This window comes from Grampus griseus (assembly GCF_964374135.1).
Source record: "Grampus griseus genome assembly, chromosome: 15".
Classification (NCBI taxonomy): domain Eukaryota; kingdom Metazoa; phylum Chordata; class Mammalia; order Artiodactyla; family Delphinidae; genus Grampus; species Grampus griseus.
In genome coordinates, this window is record NC_139009.1 from 29,095,261 (window position 1) to 29,115,191 (window position 19,931).

At 40.3% G+C, this 19,931-nt stretch overlaps 1 protein-coding gene across 2 annotated transcripts in view; it reads right to left on the reverse strand.

Annotated features, from left to right (window-relative positions):
* The window catches only part of EIF2AK2 (eukaryotic translation initiation factor 2 alpha kinase 2), a 40,140-nt gene extending 20,453 nt beyond the window's left edge, over nt 1-19,687 (reverse strand). For both annotated transcript variants that reach the window (XM_082671918.1, XM_082671917.1), the window contains exons 1-10: nt 19,599-19,687; nt 12,558-12,692; nt 12,084-12,204; nt 9,991-10,139; nt 8,112-8,235; nt 7,675-7,751; nt 7,410-7,506; nt 5,826-5,860; nt 4,131-4,196; nt 2,411-2,533 (exon numbers count right to left, since the gene is read on the reverse strand). In XM_082671918.1, the coding sequence (XP_082528044.1) occupies nt 2,411-2,533; nt 4,131-4,196; nt 5,826-5,860; nt 7,410-7,506; nt 7,675-7,751; nt 8,112-8,235; nt 9,991-10,139; nt 12,084-12,204; nt 12,558-12,676 (911 nt within the window). In that variant the 5' untranslated portion in view covers nt 12,677-12,692; nt 19,599-19,687. The remainder of the gene's footprint in view (nt 1-2,410; nt 2,534-4,130; nt 4,197-5,825; nt 5,861-7,409; nt 7,507-7,674; nt 7,752-8,111; nt 8,236-9,990; nt 10,140-12,083; nt 12,205-12,557; nt 12,693-19,598) is intronic.
* Between the last annotated feature and the right edge of the window lie 244 nt (nt 19,688-19,931).

The window sequence follows — 19,931 nt, forward strand, 5'->3', positions numbered from 1 at the left end:
AACCCCATTTGGGCAGAAGTGGTAGGTAACACAAGCAGCATGAAGAATCTAATTCAGAATTTTCAGTGTGTGGCAAAAGTACACAAAGGGGGTGATCTATGCAGAGAGACTGAAATTTCATTGCACAATGTGGAAGCTTTACAGGGATGTGTAGTCAAGAGCTATGACAATTCTATGCCAAATGGAATAAATAAATTTGTGATTTCAAGGATGAGAAAATAAGCAAACATTTTATAATTTCTTTTTTTAATTTGAAAAGTTCTACATGATGTAAAATTTATAAAAATAAAGAAAAAAATTACTCATATGTCAACACAATTCTAACATAATCATTTATTATTTTAGATTATTTATTATAGTCTTTCTTCATATACATGTTTACATATTTGTAATTATAGGGTATATTTTTATCCTATTTTTTTCTATATAATGTATTAGCTTTAAAATTTTCCTGATTATTATACAATCTGTATAACCATCATGTATAAAGTTTTTAATGTAAGATTTCAAAAGTATAAAGAAGTAGAGGAAATAGTAGAATGAGCCCCTACCTGGCCATCACTGTTTCATCAGATAAAACAGTTATTAACTCCTGGCCAATCTTGTTTCATTTATACTCTTACCTACTTCCTCATCTTCCCCCTGGATTATTCTAAAGCAACTTCCAGCATCATACTATTTCATGTATAATATTTACAGTACATAACTCTCATTTTTAATGACTGCAAAATAGCCATTGATCAGGGGAGAGAACAAAACATACTTAATCATTTCTTCATTGCTGAATATTTTGTTTGCTCTAATTTCTCACTGCTATAAATGACATTGTGATTGTGATTTTTATCTTCTTGAATAGCTTTTCCCATAATCTGGGTAATATCCTTGGAATAGGTTCCCAGATAGGAAATCCATGGGTCAAAGCATCTAAACATTTTTATGGCTCTAGATTAATATCTCCAAGTGTATTTTTCACCAATTTATGTTTTACCAATTTATGAAGCCACTAGAAATGTCCAAGACATTGCACCCTTATCATAATTAAGTATGACCATTAAAAAAGATGTTAGGGGAGAGAAGGAACAACCGTATTTCATTTCTGATAAGCAAAACGATGAAGAAGGAAAAAGCCTTGTTTTGATGCCGAGTAGGTATGAAGGTATTTCAACTGCAAGGCTTTCTGTCCATGGGACAGAAAGTAGGTTGGTTTAACTAGATGAAGAACACCTGGGACACCATGCCTGCTTCTCCTTTGCTCATGTCATTTTCCTTCACCCATATCCCTTTTCCATCTCCTTCTCTAGTCCTTGAGGGATCAGTCCGGCCAAGTTACAAATAGTTAACAACTGCCAGAAAACAACAAGCAAGACTGGTGAACATGTGATTTAAGACCTGCTTCCTCTGTGTTTTCCTTCCTGAAGGAGTTCTGCTATCCAGTAATTGGAGTGGGGTGGGGCTTGGGAAGGGCACAGATAATACGTAAGACAAACACGGGACGCACTGGTATATAGTGGGAACACAGCAGACTGGTATTCCAGAGGATGAGCTCTAAATCTCCACTTTGTTACCACAATAGATAGTGTCCAATATGGTCATCATGAATTCCTTCTCTCCACATACTTGCATCCACTCCTCAGAGTAAGAAGTAGTCTATTTGCCCTCCCCTCGAGCTGCTCTTAGTGACTCTGTTTAACCAATATAATGTGGAACTTCCAAGACTGCTCCCTCCTGGGATGAGTTGCTCTGGGACAGTCCTCAGAACCCAACAACTAAGCTGTGAAAAGCCAAGACCACATAAAGGGGCCATGTGGAGGTGCTCTGGTTAACAAGTGCCAGTGGGACTTGTAGCCACAGCCAGCCCCACTGCTAGCCATGTGAGAGAGCCATCTCCGATGTCCAGCCTTGTCAAGCTCCTAACTGCAAATGCATGAAGAATGGCCCAGATGAGCACAATCAACTCATAGGACCACTAGAGATAGTAATAACTAGGTGTTTTTAAGCCACGACATTTTGGAGTGGTGGATTATGCAATAATAGACAACGAACACCCACTAGCTTTTACCTTTGTCAAATCAGTTCATATCTTTGGATCTCAGTCCCCTCATCTGTTAAGATAAGGAGATGAAACTACAAAATCTCGAAGGTCATCTTAAGCTAAATGATTTTATAACTTTAGTTTTCATCAAGACAGCCTCAAAAGGATGATCAGTGGTATATCCATTTTTTAATTGAAGTAACCACGGTAAAGTGAGATCATTTCAGAGTAAGCCAAGCTCCTCATGGTAGAATGACATTTTTAAGGAGGATTAAAAAATAATAATAATACGCTAGTGCAGAAGAGAGATACATAAAAAAGAATAGTTGCAGATTCAAAACACCTTCCCATTCAAAAAAATAAAATATTACTACTTACTCGTTATTATATTTAACACATTTAATAACATAAGTCTTCTCGTCAATTCTGTGTTTGGCTTTGAAAACTTGGCCAAATCCACCTTCACCAATTGGTGTTATTTCTGTAAAATCTCTGATAAACCTTGAAAGATGAACGTTACTGTTATTCTGAGGTTCAGGGTTCGCTGCTCCCCACTCCCACCCTCCCACTTTCCCTTAACAGCACTGGTGAAATGGACTGTCTAATAAGCAGGACTCTCCTCTTCTGAATAAGAAGGATCCACTTCACAGAAATTCTTGAATTGCAAAGGATAGGTCTTCCCTCTTCCCATCCCTACATAACAGATCACCCCTGAGAGTCAGTCACCTTCTGGTTAAACAAAAGCCATGGTAAAGAATCTTATCCCAAGTATAAAACTTTAGAAAACAGTGCCACACTGTGTTCCCCGGCTACCACCAAGCTGTTACAAGAGAAATGAGCACATGCTCTGAGCCTGCCTACGTTGGCAACTCCTTGGGTTTCCCCTCTCCCTCATGCCCCACATTCCATCATTAACTCTGCCAATTCTCCTTCTAAAACACATCTGCTGGTGTCTGCCCACCTTTTCCCTTCAGTCCAAACTTCCATCAGACTCCCGCAGAACTTTGTTCACTGGACACTCCACTTCCCCTCCTTCCTCCGCTCCAATCCGTGATCCACAAAGCAACCAGTGTGATAAACACTAAGTCTGATCACATCTGTTTATTGCCTAGATCCTCCCATAGCCTGCCCCTGCATTCAGCAAAGCCCAGAAAGTCCTTGCATGGGCTACAAGGGGCCACCTGTTTGGCCCTGCCTCCCTCTCCAGCTGGTCTCATGGCCCCGGGCCCTTGCTCACTGCCCTCCCAGCACACGGCCTTGTCTCCGCTCCTCCGACATTCACATCACCTTTCCCACCTTCACCTTCCCACATGCTCTTCTGCAGAAGCTCAGGGCCTCCCCACAAATGTGACCCCAGAGAAAGCTTTGCCTCGCCCCTCACTCTACATCCAAGGGTTCTGCTTTCATTTCTAACCATGTCATGGCTTTTCCTTCAGACCTCTGACCACGGTTTGTAATTACAGACTTTTTCATGTAATCATCATCCCCTCAAAACTCCAGGAGGGCAGGAGCTGTTTCTATTTGTTCCTGCTATAAATCCAATGTCCAGCACAGTGTCAGGTATATACTAGGTACTTATTAAATATTTGGTGATTCTTTATTATTTTTTAAGCTCATATTCAATGTCCCCCTGTTGCAAATAGGCCTCCTTTGTTTTAGATACTTTATTTAAGCCCAAACACATGATCTACCACAAAAGCAACCCCTTTTCAAAGTGAAATCTGCTATGGAGCTGGAAAATGGAATACAGATCCAAGTGGATCTACTCTGATTCCTGCAGGAGTACTTTTGTTGAAAAAAAAAAATCACTGGTTTATAGAAACATTTGCTTTCAATATTAAAACCTTCCATAGATGTCAGAGAAATCCACCTGAGTATCACACAGATCTACACTTACCACATTCCATTTGGATACATCTAAATTGTGTTCCTCCAAGAGACAATGATCCTTTGTGGGCCTGATTGTGCTAAAACAATTAAACAGTTCAGGTAGAAATATAATTTAACCTGCCTGATGTTCAACAGTCCCTTAAGAAACTTTTGTCAGAGGAGCAAATGTATCCTTAAACAAATTCTTTTTCACAGTTTTCCCTCTTACCTGGAGTCCACAGTATACATGCTTTCTTCCGTCTTCACAGGAGAGTCAAATCTAGGTGCCAAAGATCTAAAAGTTAAGAGAAGCCCGTAAACTCAAAACTGAAATCAAATGTAACTTGTTTATGTTAGTAGGTTTCACGTCGCACTAGGCTTTATATATATATATATATATATATATATATTTTTTGCAGTACGTGGGCCTCTCACTGTTGTGGCCTCTCCCGTTGCGGAGCACAGGCTCCGGACGCGCAGGCTCAGCGGCCATGGCTCACGGGCCCAGCCGCTCTGTGGCATGTGGGATCCTCCCGGACCGGGGCACGAACCTGTGTCCCCTGCATTGGCAGGCGGACTCTCAACCACTGCGCCACCAAGGAAGCCCCGGCTTTTTATATTTTGAGTCAACTATTAGAATAATGAGGTAGCAAATACTAACCTTTTTCTTTAGAAACAATATGGTTCTCTGTCCTCTATTTTTCACTCCTTTCTTGGTTCCTCTTTTGGCCTTAACACATTCATTGTCAGCATGCCGCTGGCCTCTCTTTTTCTCCCTCTAGACTCAAAACCTCAGGAAATATATCTCTTTGGACTCTCATCCTGGTTGTGTTTCCTTTGACCTTTATTCCTTGCTGGTGGTAAGCCTCCTACAACTGGAAGTTCAAATAACACCTAAAACTAAACAAATACAAACTGCTATCTCTCCCCTAAGCCGTCAAGTCTTCAACTCCCTTAACAGCATCAGTGCCATGACTCTTGTCAGCATCTCATCCACAAGGAACAATCTTTGTATCCTTTTTCCTTTGCATCTTCTTCAACCAGTTCTGTAACTCAGTTCCCTCAAGTCATGTCTACTCTTCCTTTACAGTCTGTCTCACAAACGCTCCTCCTTCCTCCTCCCTGACACTAGAACCACGACTGACAGCCTGATCATCTCACACACAGACCTCTCCCATCTTCATTCAAATACCTGCATCAGGCATCATCTCTCTGCAAACATCGCCTACTGTTTGGAATGTACTGGTGCCTTATAATGGCTCCTGCTGCCATCTCACTCTCACTGCTGACTATACTGACGTCCTTGCTTTTCTTTTCAGTTCAAGAAACCAAGTCACCATAATTTACATAACATTTGGTCTTTTTTTTTCTTCCCCAAGTTATGATACCATTTCTACTCTACCTGCTTATCTGCAAAATAATGCACTTCTCTATTGTGTGTGTGTGCGTGCGTGTGTGTGTGTGCGTGCGTGTTTCGGCCGTGCCACACACCTGTGGGATCTTAGTTCCCCCACCAGGGATTGAACCTAGGCTCCCGTAGTGAAAGCACAGAGTCTTAACCACTGGACCGCCAGGGAATTCCCATTATGCACTTCTCGTGAAAACATCTCTGCAAACCCATTTCCTGTGTCAGCCTCGTCCAAAATAATGCCCTTAATCAATTACTCGACCAATAGCCCCATAGGCCTTTATGTCTACAGTGTAGTGTGTGTGTATGTTCAAAGAGTTCTCCACGTATTTAAAAGTATTGTTTGTAGATTTCAAGATTTCAGTGAGCCTTAATTATGCTTTCTACTCTGAAACTCCACTCAAATAAGGGCATATAGTACTCTACAAATACTGAAGACTTAATAAATAAGGCTAATAAACTAAGTCTGAAATAAAACTACATTTCAAAACATGTTCAATGCATAATGATACTCACCTCTTCACCTTTCTGGGATTATTTCTGGAACTGTTCTATAATAAAAAAATGGAGAATATCAATAGTTTCGGATGATTAAATTAAGTATCTTGCTTTTTCTTGCCATCCTTTCTCCTGTATATCTAGATGGTTCTTTGATCACACTTCTTTGTCCTTAGATTAACAACCTCATCAATTTGTATGCTCTCACTAAGCCCTGCTTTCACTGCACTTGGCTATATCAAAGTTCTCACCGATTTTAGCAACCAGACAGATATGGCAGGAAGGTCAAAAAAGACAAATTGTAGGGCATGTTCTGCAGAAGCACTGATTTTCCAGGTATAGAATATGGCGTCCTAGGTGATCCTCTGGCCAGCAGATCTTAGCAAGAAGGTGTGCATCACAATCACTCACACTGCTAGTAAAGACACAAGTGTGGCCCAGAGATCTAGTTTAAAATATTTTCGTTTTTAGGACAAATTAATAATTTAATTTTAACATTTAGCCAAAAAAGGGGTCTTTGATATATCTCTCAAAAATTAATATCATATAGCTCTTCTTCACTCATATTCACTTTCATTCTGTTAGGTTTTGTGGTTTTCTACCAATTTTAATATGCTGACACAGACTGCGAACACCAGACTAAGATTTCTTGAGCTCATATCACCTGCCAGCCTCAGTTTTGCACAGTGACTACATTATGATAAATTCAGACATTCTGTTCATGGACAATATTGTTTCCAGTATCTTCTATTACAAACAATTTTGCAAAGAACATGCTTATACATGTTTCTATATGCACACATACCCATGTTTCTCTAGAAGATGTACCTAGGAACAGAACTGTTTGGTGGTACAGCTGGCACACCCTCAAGTCTACCACATGTTGCCAAATTGCTCTCTAAGAGGGCTGTACCAATTTATACATCCACCAGCAGCATATAATAGTTATAACAGCAACAGAGCTGTGCTAACACTTAGTATAACCAGACTCAAATGGATGGGTTTAAAATGGTATCTAACTGTTGTTTTGATTTGCATTTTCCTGATTATTATGAAGTAAAGCATCTTTTCATACTTTGTCTGTTGCCCATTTGGGTATTGCTTCTCTGAACTGTCTGTTCAGCTCTTTTGTACATTTTTTTACTGAGTTGCTTATCTTTTTCTTATTGATTTGCTTGTAGTTCTTTATAAATAGGATAACTTTGATAAACACTAATCATCACCACAAAAACTATCTGATTTTTAAGTTTAGTTTTTAAGTTTAGTTCTAGTTTTTTAAAACAGAAGCAGAACTCTATTCATAAAACTTTTAAGTACTATCCAATTGATAGAAAAGCTGAAGCCAGATCATAGAAAATATATGAAAATACAAAGGTGAGTAGGGGGAGAAAAATGGGAGTGAAGAATAGAAGAATTTTGCATGTGAAGAATGGGAGTTAATAAAGAAAGGAGAGAGTGAAAAGGCTGCAAAATATTTTGATTTAGTAAGAACACATGAGAAAAAAATAGAAAAATTATGGTTGGGTACTGGAGGTCATTTTTAAATGGAGAAACACAAAGGAAAATAAGATTAACTAGGAAGCATAGAGATTAATACTATACCTCTGGAGATTGGAAAGACTTGTCTACTGCGTCACTGTTATCATTGCTTTCCGCTTCACCTGTTGAGAAGTCATTTTCAGATGGTGATTCAGAAGCACTAGAAGAAAAGGGGACAACTATTAGTTTATGAATTTTGCCTATTTTTTGTTGATCAGTAATTGCTTTTTCTAACTTCTCCTTAAACATTAAACATTTTCATAAATATTTGCTCTTTCAGGCTACAATTTGAATCTGCTAAATAACACAACCGTTTCTCCACACTTACGATGTGTTTGTCGCTGAAGAGTTGCTTTGGACATCACTACACACAGTATTGAAACAACCAGAGGATGTGTCAGCTTTCTGAAAGATTTAAGTGCAACTAAATTACCTCTCCATAGTGACTCAGTCTCTGGGAACCAACTACCACATTTATTTCCCCACATTTACCAAACTCACAGCCATAAAGAATTATGGGGTTAATACATTTTTTATGGATGTTTGATCTGGATTTAAAAAAACAACCCTGAGTTGTCAACAGAACCGTGATCCCTCTGGGGCCTCGTGGTCCCATGGTTCATGGCTCATTTTGGGGACACAGAATGGAGGAATCCTTTTGCTATGTGATTGGCTGTCTTGGCATCATCTAAACATCATCTAACCTCAAATCAACTTCAGAAAGAATTTTAAAATATAAAAATTAAATCCAAAGGCAGTACATACCATTAAATTTTCTGACTGTATCTTTTCATAAGCCAGTTTAGCAGCCAATTGTTTTGCCTCCTGTTTAGTGGAACCTATACCAATACCATATTCATTCTGTCCAATTTTGCATTTATAATGAAATCTAGGAGAAATGATAAACAGTATTAACCCAAATACCAAAAAACAGTAAATCTAACTCATGATTCAGAAAAAAAAACACACATTAACACCTAATTTAATAGGTGGCTTCATAGTTCATTTCTTCTTTAATTTAAACCTTCAGTGAGATGGCTGACCAGTTTGCCAGAATAACCAGGATTGGCTAACATCTCAGCTTGCATTTTCCAGGCAACTGCTCTTTGTTGCTTCATTGAAACATCTGGCATTAAGGTACCAAGTGGTGATTTTTTAAAATTCCCCAAAAGTCAAAAGACATGGAGGCAGAGAAGGAAGACAGATCCAATGAATTTTTCAGAGATGTTCAACTGGAAAGAAAAAGCCAGTAGAGGAAGTGGGGCTTCTACAGGAGAAATAATAAGGTTAGAGTGTTTTTGTAGGAGATGGGCAAAGCATCCCTAACTTCAGCTCTAACTTTAGCCTTTTCTGCCCCCTGCTCATGTGCACAAACACCTAAGAAAATCCTCACAGTGCAAAAGCCCCATGCTGAAGTCACCCCCTCCTCATATGAGCTGTAAGGATGCCTGTGGTTAGGCAAGGATCCTTGGACAATTATATAAGAACTTATCGTGGAGTTACCATGCAGTGCTACAGAATTATTCCAGTATGATTTGTCACAGAGGGAAACACACCCTACCAGGGTGAGTCTTCCCCGCTAGGCTCTGAAGGGAAAGTTAGGGAGCTGGGCTGAGTGACTGGATCATTTCTAGGGCTCCTATTTTTCTCCAGCACTCCCTAAATAGAATTCTCTCTTTCAGCGATCGAACGTTAAAGCCCTTAATTCAAAGAAACCAAACAGGTGAGCTACGGGAAAATAAAATAGCCTCTTAATTTATTGAGATTGACTCACGGAATTCACTTTTGAATATTTCACTCCAATGAATCCTATCACATTTTTCTCTTCCTAGTTCTGGCCTAAAATCCATCAGGGTGAAAAGTAAAGCATCCATAGCTGAGTCAATTCCGAGGACAGTATCCTACAGTGGTTGTTTGGACTATTTGCCATTTAGATATTTTTTCCTTCTCCCTCATTTAACTGGTTGGTTGTAGCTGAGAAACAATCTCCCTCATACTCATTTGCTTTCTGCTTTTCCCAGTTCAAATCGATTCTTCTTCCTCACGTCCAAAGTCTTAGCTCACTGGTGACATTCTCAATATCTCTGACTGACGCTCTCATCTGTCCCCCTCATCACATCCCTCAAATCCTGGTCTCCGCACAGTCCAGGGTGAAAGCCCATTCCTTCTAATACATGGTATTTGTTTAGAGAGTGACATCAGTTAATCAAATCTGAAGGGCAAACACCTGGACAAACAGCTCTACTCTGACAAGGGTGGAAAGAGAGTCATTCCACACGTGTGGCAGAGATGTTTTCACACAGTGACTGCCACTGTGACCTCAGGGATGGGAAGATTTTCACAACCCTGCAGCAGGGGCACCCCACCCACTCTTAGGCTTCCTACAGACTAAACCATCCAGATATACCTCAGAAATAAAGGATTCCTCAGATTTGATCAATTATGGGATATGGGTCCCAAGTCTTCACCAATTAAGCATTTCAATATTTTAATTACAAAGATGTCCCATTGCTTGTAAGTCATATAAAACCTTTCCTGCAGAACATACCAAAAAGGACAGATATTTCCAGAAAATGAGACATGAAAATAAGCCTGTTCTGTTGCTTAGATACAATGAAACAGAAGGAAAAGCACGACATCTCACTTATCGGGCCCACTGTCCCTCGATTCACATTCTTCATAAATTACAGATAGGTTTTTCTTCTGGGCAATCGTATTAACACGGCCTATGTAATTCTCAATGGGTGGTACTTCTGAAGGATCTCCTGTCTGCAGTGATGAAGGACTAGCGGCCTAAAAGAAAGAAATGTTTTGTTTAATATAGATGATAACCAAAATTTATTTTGTCTAATAAAATTACTATTTTTTGCCTAATAAAATTACTAAATGAATAATTTGAAACACCACTTCGAGTTTATGGATTTCCCTACTATAATACTTTAATAAAAGTATAAGTATATGTCTTCCTCTGCCAGAAAAAACCCACAAGGATAAATTTTAACAGGAGAAAAGAAATCAGCCATTTCCCTTTTATAGTTTCATAAAGAAAAACAAAATAGTCAATTTTCTTGTTTATCCGGTAAAACTCTATAACATTTTCTGGTTTGCTGTGCCCTTTGTAAATCTCAAAGAACAAGACAACAAATATCAAAGTAAAGCTATATCCTGGATCACAACTTCATAGGAAACATGAACATAATAGCATTACTCCTTCCATTGTTATCTGTCCCTTTTAAAATTCTTAATCTGACAAAATCTTGTCCAAAGTTTTTCTACTTTGTTAACTTTGTCAAAGAACTTTTGATTCTACTTATCTTCTTTATTATTTCTTTGGTTTTTTTCACATTAATTTCTGCCCTTATTGTTATCACTGTCTTTCTTCTGCTTTTTTGTGGGGAAAGGTATTCTACTGTTCCTTTTCTAACTTCTTTTTTTTTTTTTTTTTTTTTTTTTTGGCGGTACGCTGGCCTCTCACTGTCGTGGCCTCTCCCGTTGCAGAGCACAGGTTCCGGACGGGCAGGCTCAGCGGCCATGGCTCACGGGCCCAGCGCTCTGTGGCATGTGGGATCCTCCCGGACTGGGGCACAAACCCGTGTCCCCTGCATCGGCAGGCGGACTCTCAACCACTGCGCCACCAGGGAAGCCCCCTTTTCTAACTTCTTGACTTGGTTTTCTGGCTCTTTAACAATTTATAAGTTTGTGGGTTTTGCCTGATTTACTTTTCTCAATTTTGATTAGAAGGGTGACATCTTTAACTTAGATTTTTTTTTTTAATTAAAGAAAAAAAATTTTTTTTTCTTTTCTTTTTGGCTGCAGCGCATGGCATGAGGGATGTTAGTTCTCAGGCCAGGGATTGAGCCTGTGCCCCCTGCTGTGGAAGCACGGAGCCTTAACCACTGGACTGCCAGGGAAGTCCCTTCAAGTAAGATTTTTCAAGAAAATATCTTGAATACTAAAATTTTTCAAGATTTTCAAAATCTGAGAATGATCCACTTTTGTCCCACATGTAAAATGACTTCTTGTCTCATTTTACAGCTGCTGCTCCAATGTCTCCTAGTTTTTAATGGTGCTGTGAACAGCATGATATTTTTTTTTTCATTTTTACATTTTATATAATTTTTTCTGCCTAGATGCTCATAGGTTTCTTTCTTGACCCCTGGAGCTCAGTACTTTCACAAGGGCTGATGTTGTTCTTGGTGGTTCTGTATTTTTCTGTATCTGTTTAGTTGCTGAGTTGTTTTAATCTGAAGCCAGGTCTTTCTTTATTTCAGAAATGCTTTCTACTGAAGTCTCTTCAGATAGCTTTTTCTGTACTAGTTACTCTGTTCTAATCTTCAGGGATACCAATTATACATATGTTGGTTCTTCATCATCTGCCCTCCATATAGATCATTCTCCTCATGGTCACTTCTATCTCTGTCCTTTTTCACTGCATTCCCTCAATTAGGTGGAGGAGCTCCTTCCAGAACCTGTTAGCTCATTTCTCACTGTTTCCTTAGAGTATGTCACTGCTGCTGGCACTCTAAATAGTATTGTCCCATTTTTCCCACTCTTCCATAGGTGTACCTCTCATTCAGGGTTCTACAGAAATGGGGCCAGGAAAAAGACTGAACGAAACTTTGAAAGCAAAAGAAGTTGTAAATTTCTTTATTCTGCATATAAGTATTTTCTCACAGAGAAAAATACCATAGATATTTCTGAGTTCCCTTTCACTAGGAAAAAAAGGTAATTACTCACCTTCTGTTCTTTACTAATTATTTCAAAAGCTAATTTGGCTGCAGCATTTTTGGCTTCCTTCTTTGATCTACCTTCAGCCTTTGGAAATTCTCTGCCATCTATTATAACTTGATAGGTAAACCTAATTTCAAAGAAAAATTCACAAAATATCATAAAATTCATGCATTATCTAACAACAAGTGTTCTGATCACCACTGCTTCCTATGACTACCTTCGAAAATTTTAACCTATGTTCCACATAAAATTCAAGCAGTCACCCCCAAACAGCAAAATAGCATATCATCTTGAAGCATGGAAAGGCTTAAACCCTCTTTTTTCTCTGGAGTCCTCTGAAGTTACCACTTTACATCAAGAAGACAGTACTCTCTGGCAACTTTGCTCTCAAGCTAAAGAATTGACTTCAAAATTGTGCCAGAGCTGCCATTCTCCCAGTTCATATTTTCTAGGGATATACCCTTTTTTATAGCAACTTACCTTAAGTTATGTGGAGGTCCTGTCTTAGATAGTTCACAATACTTAAGTACTGCAGTGTTCCTTTGTTGGTACTTATTAAGTTCTTCTATATAGAAACATGGTGAACGACCACTGGCCATTTTTTCCTACAGTAACCTACAATAAGAGAGATGTTTGAAAGAGGTGATACACTCAGAACATACTTAATATAATTATCCCAGTCTAGTTTAAGAGACAAAACAGGATAAGATGACTCTCCTTTATACAACTCATCTCAGTCCCACATAAACCCAGAGAAAACTTATTACAAAATCTTTCTTTCTCTCTCAAGGACTACACAATCAAGCTAATTTCTCCACGATTTTCTACTTTCAAAACTCAACTGGCCAAAAAAAGGCTGGAGGTCCTTCTCTGTAACTTTTCTTTCTGCTTCCACTGAGTGTCAAGTGCAAGTCTGTCCACCTGCTTGAGAAGTTAAAAGCCTGCAAGAGTAGAATTATAATTATTTATGTTGAGAAGAAAAAGGTTGAGAGTATATATAAAGTTTATGAAATCATGAAGGATTTAGCTGTATGGACATTGATCCTCCTATGAAATCCCCAAAAATCCCCCCTTTGAAATTGTCAGAAGTCAGTTTTAGGACAATTTACTTGGCAGGCAAATTATGCCCCTGTTTATGGTTCTCACTGGAGCAAGACAGTAGCAATGATTTAAATTACAAACAAAATCTAAAAAATATAGAATCTAAATATAAGAGCCAAAGCTATAAAACTTTAGAAAGAAACATAAGGGTGAATCTTCACAACCTTAGATTTGGCAATGGAATCTGAGATATGACAGCAAAAGCACAGCAACAAAAGAATACATAGATAAATTGGGCCTCATCAAAATTAAAAATGTTTATATATCAGAGGACACTATGAAGAAAATGAAAAGACAATCTACAGAAAGGAATTTTTATAAATAATATATTTGATAAAGACCTAGGATCCAGAATATATAAAGAACTTTTACAGCTCAACAACAAAAAGAGTTAAAAAATTAAAAATAGGCAAAGGACTTGAACAGACATTTCTCCAAAGAAGATATACAAATGGCCAACAAGCACATGAAAAGATGTTCAATATCATTACTTATTAGACAAATGCAAATCAAAACCACAACTAGATACTACTTCACACCCACTAGGCTGGTAATAATAATAATAATAATACAGAAAATAAATGTGCTGTTGAGGGTATAGAGAAATTGGAAACCTCATATATTGCTGATGGGAATGTAAAGTAGTGCAGCCTCTATGGAAAAGAATTTGGTGGTTCCTCAAAAAGTTAAACTTAGAATTACCATATGACCCGTCAATTTCACCACTTTGGTGTATACCCAAAGAACTGAAAAACAGGTTTTGAAATACTTATGCAGGAATATTCATAGCAGCACTATTCACAATAACCCAGAAGTGGAAACAAATCAAATATCTATCAACTGATGAAGGGTAAACAAAGTGCTCTATATCCACACATGGGATCTTATGCAGCCATAAAAAGAATAAAGTATTGAAACATGCTACAACAGAGCTACATGTCAAAAACATGCTAAATGAAAGAAGTCAGACATAAAAGGTCACATAGCGTATGATTCCATTTATGTGGAACATCCAGAATAGGTAAATCCATAGGCAGAAAGCGGACCCTGTTGATCTCTCGTTTCTTATTAGAAAGCTCTTCTGATTTTCCTTCTTCCATGGTCACTCTTTCTAACACTCCTTAATCTTCACAGCCTTTAAATGCTGGAGTTTCCCCAAGGCTTGGTCCAAAGACGCTATTCTCTTCACTCTATACTTTCTCCTCAAGGTAATTTCTCTCATGACCATGATTTCAAAGATCATCTATTTGTCATTAACTCTAAAGTTTATACATAATTTATGAACCTCTTACTGAGTTTCAGATCTCTCTATCCAACCTCTCCACTTGGACAACTTGAATGACTTTTAAACTCAAAAGATCCAAAATTGCATTTTTAATCTTCCCTCAAGCTGGTTTGGAGTTTCCTTTCTCAGAAAATGACTCCACTGTGCATCCATGTCTGAAAGCCGTGAACCTGGGAGGCATTCTTGACATGTCCTTTCCCTACCTTCTGATCTATACCTAAGTCCTGTCCTCCAAATCCTTCTACTTCTCAATGACGTCTATAGCCACCATCCTGGTTCAAGCCATCACCATCTCACTCCTGGACTGCTACAAGAATGTCAGAACCAATTCCTCACAGCCGCTGCAATTCCTTCTCTACACTGCAGCCATCATGATTTTTTTAAACTTTTTTTTCATTGTCGTAAAATATACATAACATGAAGTTTACCCTTTTTACCCTTTTTACGTGTACAATTCATGGGCAAAAAGCATTTTCACAATGTTGTAAGGCCACCACCGCAATCCATCTCCAAAACTCTTTACATCTCCCCAAACAGAAAGTCTATACCCATTAAACAATAAACATTTCCCTTCCCCCTCAGCCCCTGGTAACCACCATTCTATTTTCTATGCCTATGAATTTGCCTATTCTAAGTACCTCATATAAGTGGCATCATACAATATTTGTCCTTTTGTGTCTGGTTATTTCACTTAGCTAATGTCTTCAAGGTTCATTCATGTTGTAGCACGTATCAGAATTTCCTTCCTTTTTAAGGCTGAATAATATTCCACTGTATGAATATCCCACACTTTGTTTATCCAGTCATCTGTTGATGAACACTTGAGTTATTCCAACCTTTTGGCTATTGTGTGCAATACTGATATGAACATTGTTGTACAAATATCTGTTCAAATCCCTACTTTCAAATCTTTTGAGTATATACTTACAAGTGCAATTGCTGAATCAGATGGTAATTTTATGTTTAACTTTATGAGGAATTGCCAAATTATTTTCCACAGTGGCTGCACCATTTTGTATTTCCACCAGCAGCGCACAAGGGTTCCAATTTCTCCACATCCTCACCAACAGCTGCTATTTTCCATTTTTAAAAGAGTCACATCATAATCTTTTCAAAACATCAATTCAATCATGCAGCCCCCACAAACCACCAAAATTGTTCTTGTCAAGGTTACCGATGGCTTCTCCATCTCTAAAATTAGTAGTCAGTAGTCAGTTCTCAGCCCCTGTCTACTTGACACATAACCAGCATGTGACACGGCTGCTCATTCCTTTCTCCCTCCTTATTCCTTTGCTTGGACACCCAAGACACCACCCTCTCCTGGTTTCTCTCCTTCCTCACAAGATATTCCTTCTCTGTCTCCTTTCCTTGTTCCTCCTCCTCATCCTTTCTTTTAAATATTATAGTGTGTCAAGGTCCAGGTCTCAGATCTCTCTGCTCTACTTACACTCATTCCCCTGATGATCCCCTTGAGGCTTGTGGCTTTAAATTCCACCTACACAGAGATAGTTCTCAAAAGAACGTCTCCCCCACTGACTCTTTCCTGGCTCCCAACTGCTTCTGTCCAACACGCTCCCTCCTGAAGTGCTCTGGAGTCTACCCGTGATGCTGCTTTGCCTGGTTAACTCCTGCTTCCTATAGATCTCAGCTCAAATGTTACTTCCCAGACACCCTAGAAGAGGTCCTGGTTTGATGCTCTATCATAGCCCTTGTCTCCTTTATTACAATTGCTAATTTAACCGACTGTCTTCCAAAAGAGACCATGAGCTATAAGAGGGGACAGGCTTATAATAGGTGCTTAATAGTGAATAAATGAATACCAAAATATCTGCAGATCTCCCTTACCTCCATGACTTGTAACATGCTTTTCTCTCTGTTTGGAACGTAATAGCTGCATCCTCTATCTACCAGGAAATTCCCACTCCTCTGTGAGGATCAATACATCCTTCTTTGATGCTGCGAGAGCAGCTAGTACCCCTCCACGGGCCTGCCACCCACCTTGCTCAGCTCCCATCAGTCGAGACTGCTTTTTAAACCAGTTAGTGAGCTCTCTGGGGAGCTAGTTCTATGTCTTACTCATCTTTGTATAACTGGCACCCCGTGACAAGTGGTAAATGATGAACACTTGGACAGTATATAGGTAAATGACAGAATGATTCATTAAAATTAAGTACTCCACTTTAAACCTCCTCACCGTCTCCCTTTTCTTCATCTGCTGTTTTCTTTGCATCCTTTCTTCATTCATTCGGTAAATGCTTAGTAAGTGTCAGGCACTGTTCTGATGCGGGGTATACAGATGTGTACAAGACAAATCAAGCCCCTACCTGCATTCCACTGAAGAAAGAAAGAAGATGACCAAGTCCAGAAACAAGTAACAGGAGGGGATAACAGTTGGCTGGAAGTGCTACAATGAAATGAAATAGGGCTATGAGATAGAAGAGTGTTAATAGGTGGGGGCAGAGAAACGAGGGAGGTGGTTTTGATACAGTGGTCAGGGAAGACCCCTCTTAGGAGGCAATATTTAAATCAAGCCTGGATGATGAGAAAGTCCACCATACTTAGATATGGGGAAAGACCATCTTAGGCAGAGGATACCTGGAGGCAGGCACCAGCACAGCTTTTGGAGGGATGACAAAAAGGTCAAGGAGATTGCTGCACAGTGAACAAGGGGAAACGGTGGGAAATGAGTCTGAGAGGTAGGCAGGTGCCACAGCACAGAGACCTTGAAGGCCAAGGTGTGGATTGTGGAAGTTATTCTAATTGCAGTGGGAAGCTATTGGAGGGTTCTCAGCAGAGGGGTGATGCAGTTGGATTTATGTTTTTAATGGTCACTCTAATGTTATGTAAAGAACAGAGTATGAGGGGTGGGTGTAGAAAAGATGAGTGGAGCATGAGTATAAGTCAGGAGACCAAGTCGGGGCTGCCGCAGTGGTTTGGGTGAGCAATGCTGGTGGCTGGGAGGGCTCAGATCTGAGCAAAGGTGCTGTCTTCACATCACCGCTTAGTGTTGTGGAGAGGGCTATGCTTTAAAGCCACATAGATCTGGGCGAGGCACCTCTTTGAACCTTTGATTCATGACCCGAAAACAGAAATGAAAACACCTGATTCACAGGTTGTTGTGAGGAGTAAATCAGACAAAAAGCATCCAGCAGGGTCTCCCACACCACTGGCCCTCAATAAACAGTGCTTCTGGTCTACAATTCCAAAATGCAAAAGCACTGAAAACTGAGGTTTACTTTGTTTTCATTTGTTTTGTTTTTGGTGGGTGTGTAGCCCCGCATCTAGACCTGAACTGACATGAGCTATTTAGAGTCTTAATCGTACTCTGTTGTCGATTTATACATTTCACTGCAGAAATGTTTTATGATAGAGTGTTGCCCCCAAACCCTACTGAGAACATTACAAATAGATGGGATTTATACTGCCTTGCCTTTCTAAAATCCAATAATCTCTGAGTACCACAACATACCTGGCCCAAGGGTTTCAGATAAGGATCTGTAGCTGTACCATTATGTTCAGGAACTGAAGTGTCATTTAGTTTAGTCACGAGTATGAGATCATACATCCAACTGGAGGAGGTCATAGATCTCAGAACAGTAGTTATGGAAGAGTCCTTAGCAATTATTTAACCTGAAGTCCTATCGAAATACCCTAAATCCTCAACACTTTTAACTTTAAGTAACTGCTGATCTTCAGAATGACAAGCCAGTGTGAATTTAAGTGAAATATATGTGTAAACAAATAAGGTGTTAAATTGGCATTTTTGAAAAAGTACTTACAAGTTTGGAAAAAAAGAAACAGGCGTTTCTTTTCAACTGTTTTTAATAAATCTTATTTTAAAACTAGGTTACCATCTTCCTAAAAGAAATCTCCATCATAATCACTAATAAATATTACGTGTCCATCTTACTCATGCCCAGAAGTTACTTTGGCTGTGCCTTGATACCCTTAGGGCAGACCCAAGTCCCTGTGGACCCAGCCCCCTCAAAGGACCTGTGCAAAGCTTGGCAAACAACGTGCATTCAAGTAACAGGAGGGGATAACAGGAGGGGATAATATCTGATGAATTGAATGAATAAACAGTGTTAAGGATCTTCAGGTTCAAATAAGCAAACAGAAGAACAAGAGCATAAACTGCCCAAGATTCTAAGTTCCTAAGATTCTAAGTTCCTAAGTGACAGCAGGGAGTCTGTCCTTTAGCTTCCATCTGGCAAGGCATTTTTAGTACTAAAGAAATCACAGGCAATAGGAAGTCTCATATTCTGGAATTCAGAAGAGAATTTATGAATCAAAAACAAAGATTTAATGAATACCTATCACATACTGGGTTATACTGGCGAACAAAACCATGCTCTTGTGAACTTACTAGTGGAGGAAAATGGACAAACCCATAAAAAATGTCACAAGGTGATAAGTACTACGTTGAAAACTAAAGCAGAGTAGGGGGGACAGCAAGCGAAGAGTGGGGTTTCTTACATGCAGGTTGTTCAGGGAAGGCTGCTCTGATACAGTGACATTGTATCTGGGGGAAGAGCTTTCCGGGAAGAAACAGGCAGTGCAGAGGTCCAGAGGCAGGACAGTGCTTGGCTCTGCCCCAAGGACAGCCATGAGGCCTGTGTGGTCAGAACGCAGGGAGCAGGTGGCCTTGTCTGTAGGTCAATAACCTTTTATAGGATTCTGATGAAGCTATTGGGGAGCGGGGTTCGGGGGTGTCCTGTTCTGCCTTAAAGGCCCTCGGTCGGCTACGGTATTAAGAAGAGGTGGCGGGGCGGGGGACAGAGTTGGAGCGGGGGCTAAAGATGGGCAATTGGGGAACGATTGCAACGACCCAGGCAAGAGATTTGTGGCTGGGGATTCTTTTAGCCAATGTTTTGGGCAATTCAGGCCCCCGTATTTCCCATCTGTCTGTCAAGCCATAGGGCTCTTCCGTTTTCCACTAGTCGCCCCCGCCCCCGTCCCGGACCAGGGCTAGTAGTCGCTTGCTCTGTCAAGAATTGTTCGCGGGAAGAAAATGACTTTCAGCGCCCACCGCGCTGCACGCTCCTTTCCCCGGATCCAGCAAGGGCTCCGCACCTCGGCTGAGGGCCTCGGACAGCATTATCGAGGCGGCGGCGCAGGGGTCAGGGGTATCTTACCAGAGTCCAGTACCGGGCTGGGGACGCGAGCTGCGGCCTCACTGGAAGCTCGGCGGGGTCTGAGCAGTTCGCTCTCGGTTTCGTTTTCCCCGCGGACTCCGCCTTCCTTCCTCTCCGCCTTCCTCCCGCCCTCCCGCACGGGTCTGTACGGGTCCGCACACGTCAGCCCACGTCCGCACAGGCTCAGCGATAGCGGGAAACTGGCGCCTCCACCCCGAGTCCGCGTGGGGGGTACCGCGGGGCGGACCGGGCACGTCCAAGACCCTGCAGCCCCACCCCTGCTACTGGGGGTGTTCCCGGCCCCCGTGCGGGCAGGGTACTCCGGGAGGTGGG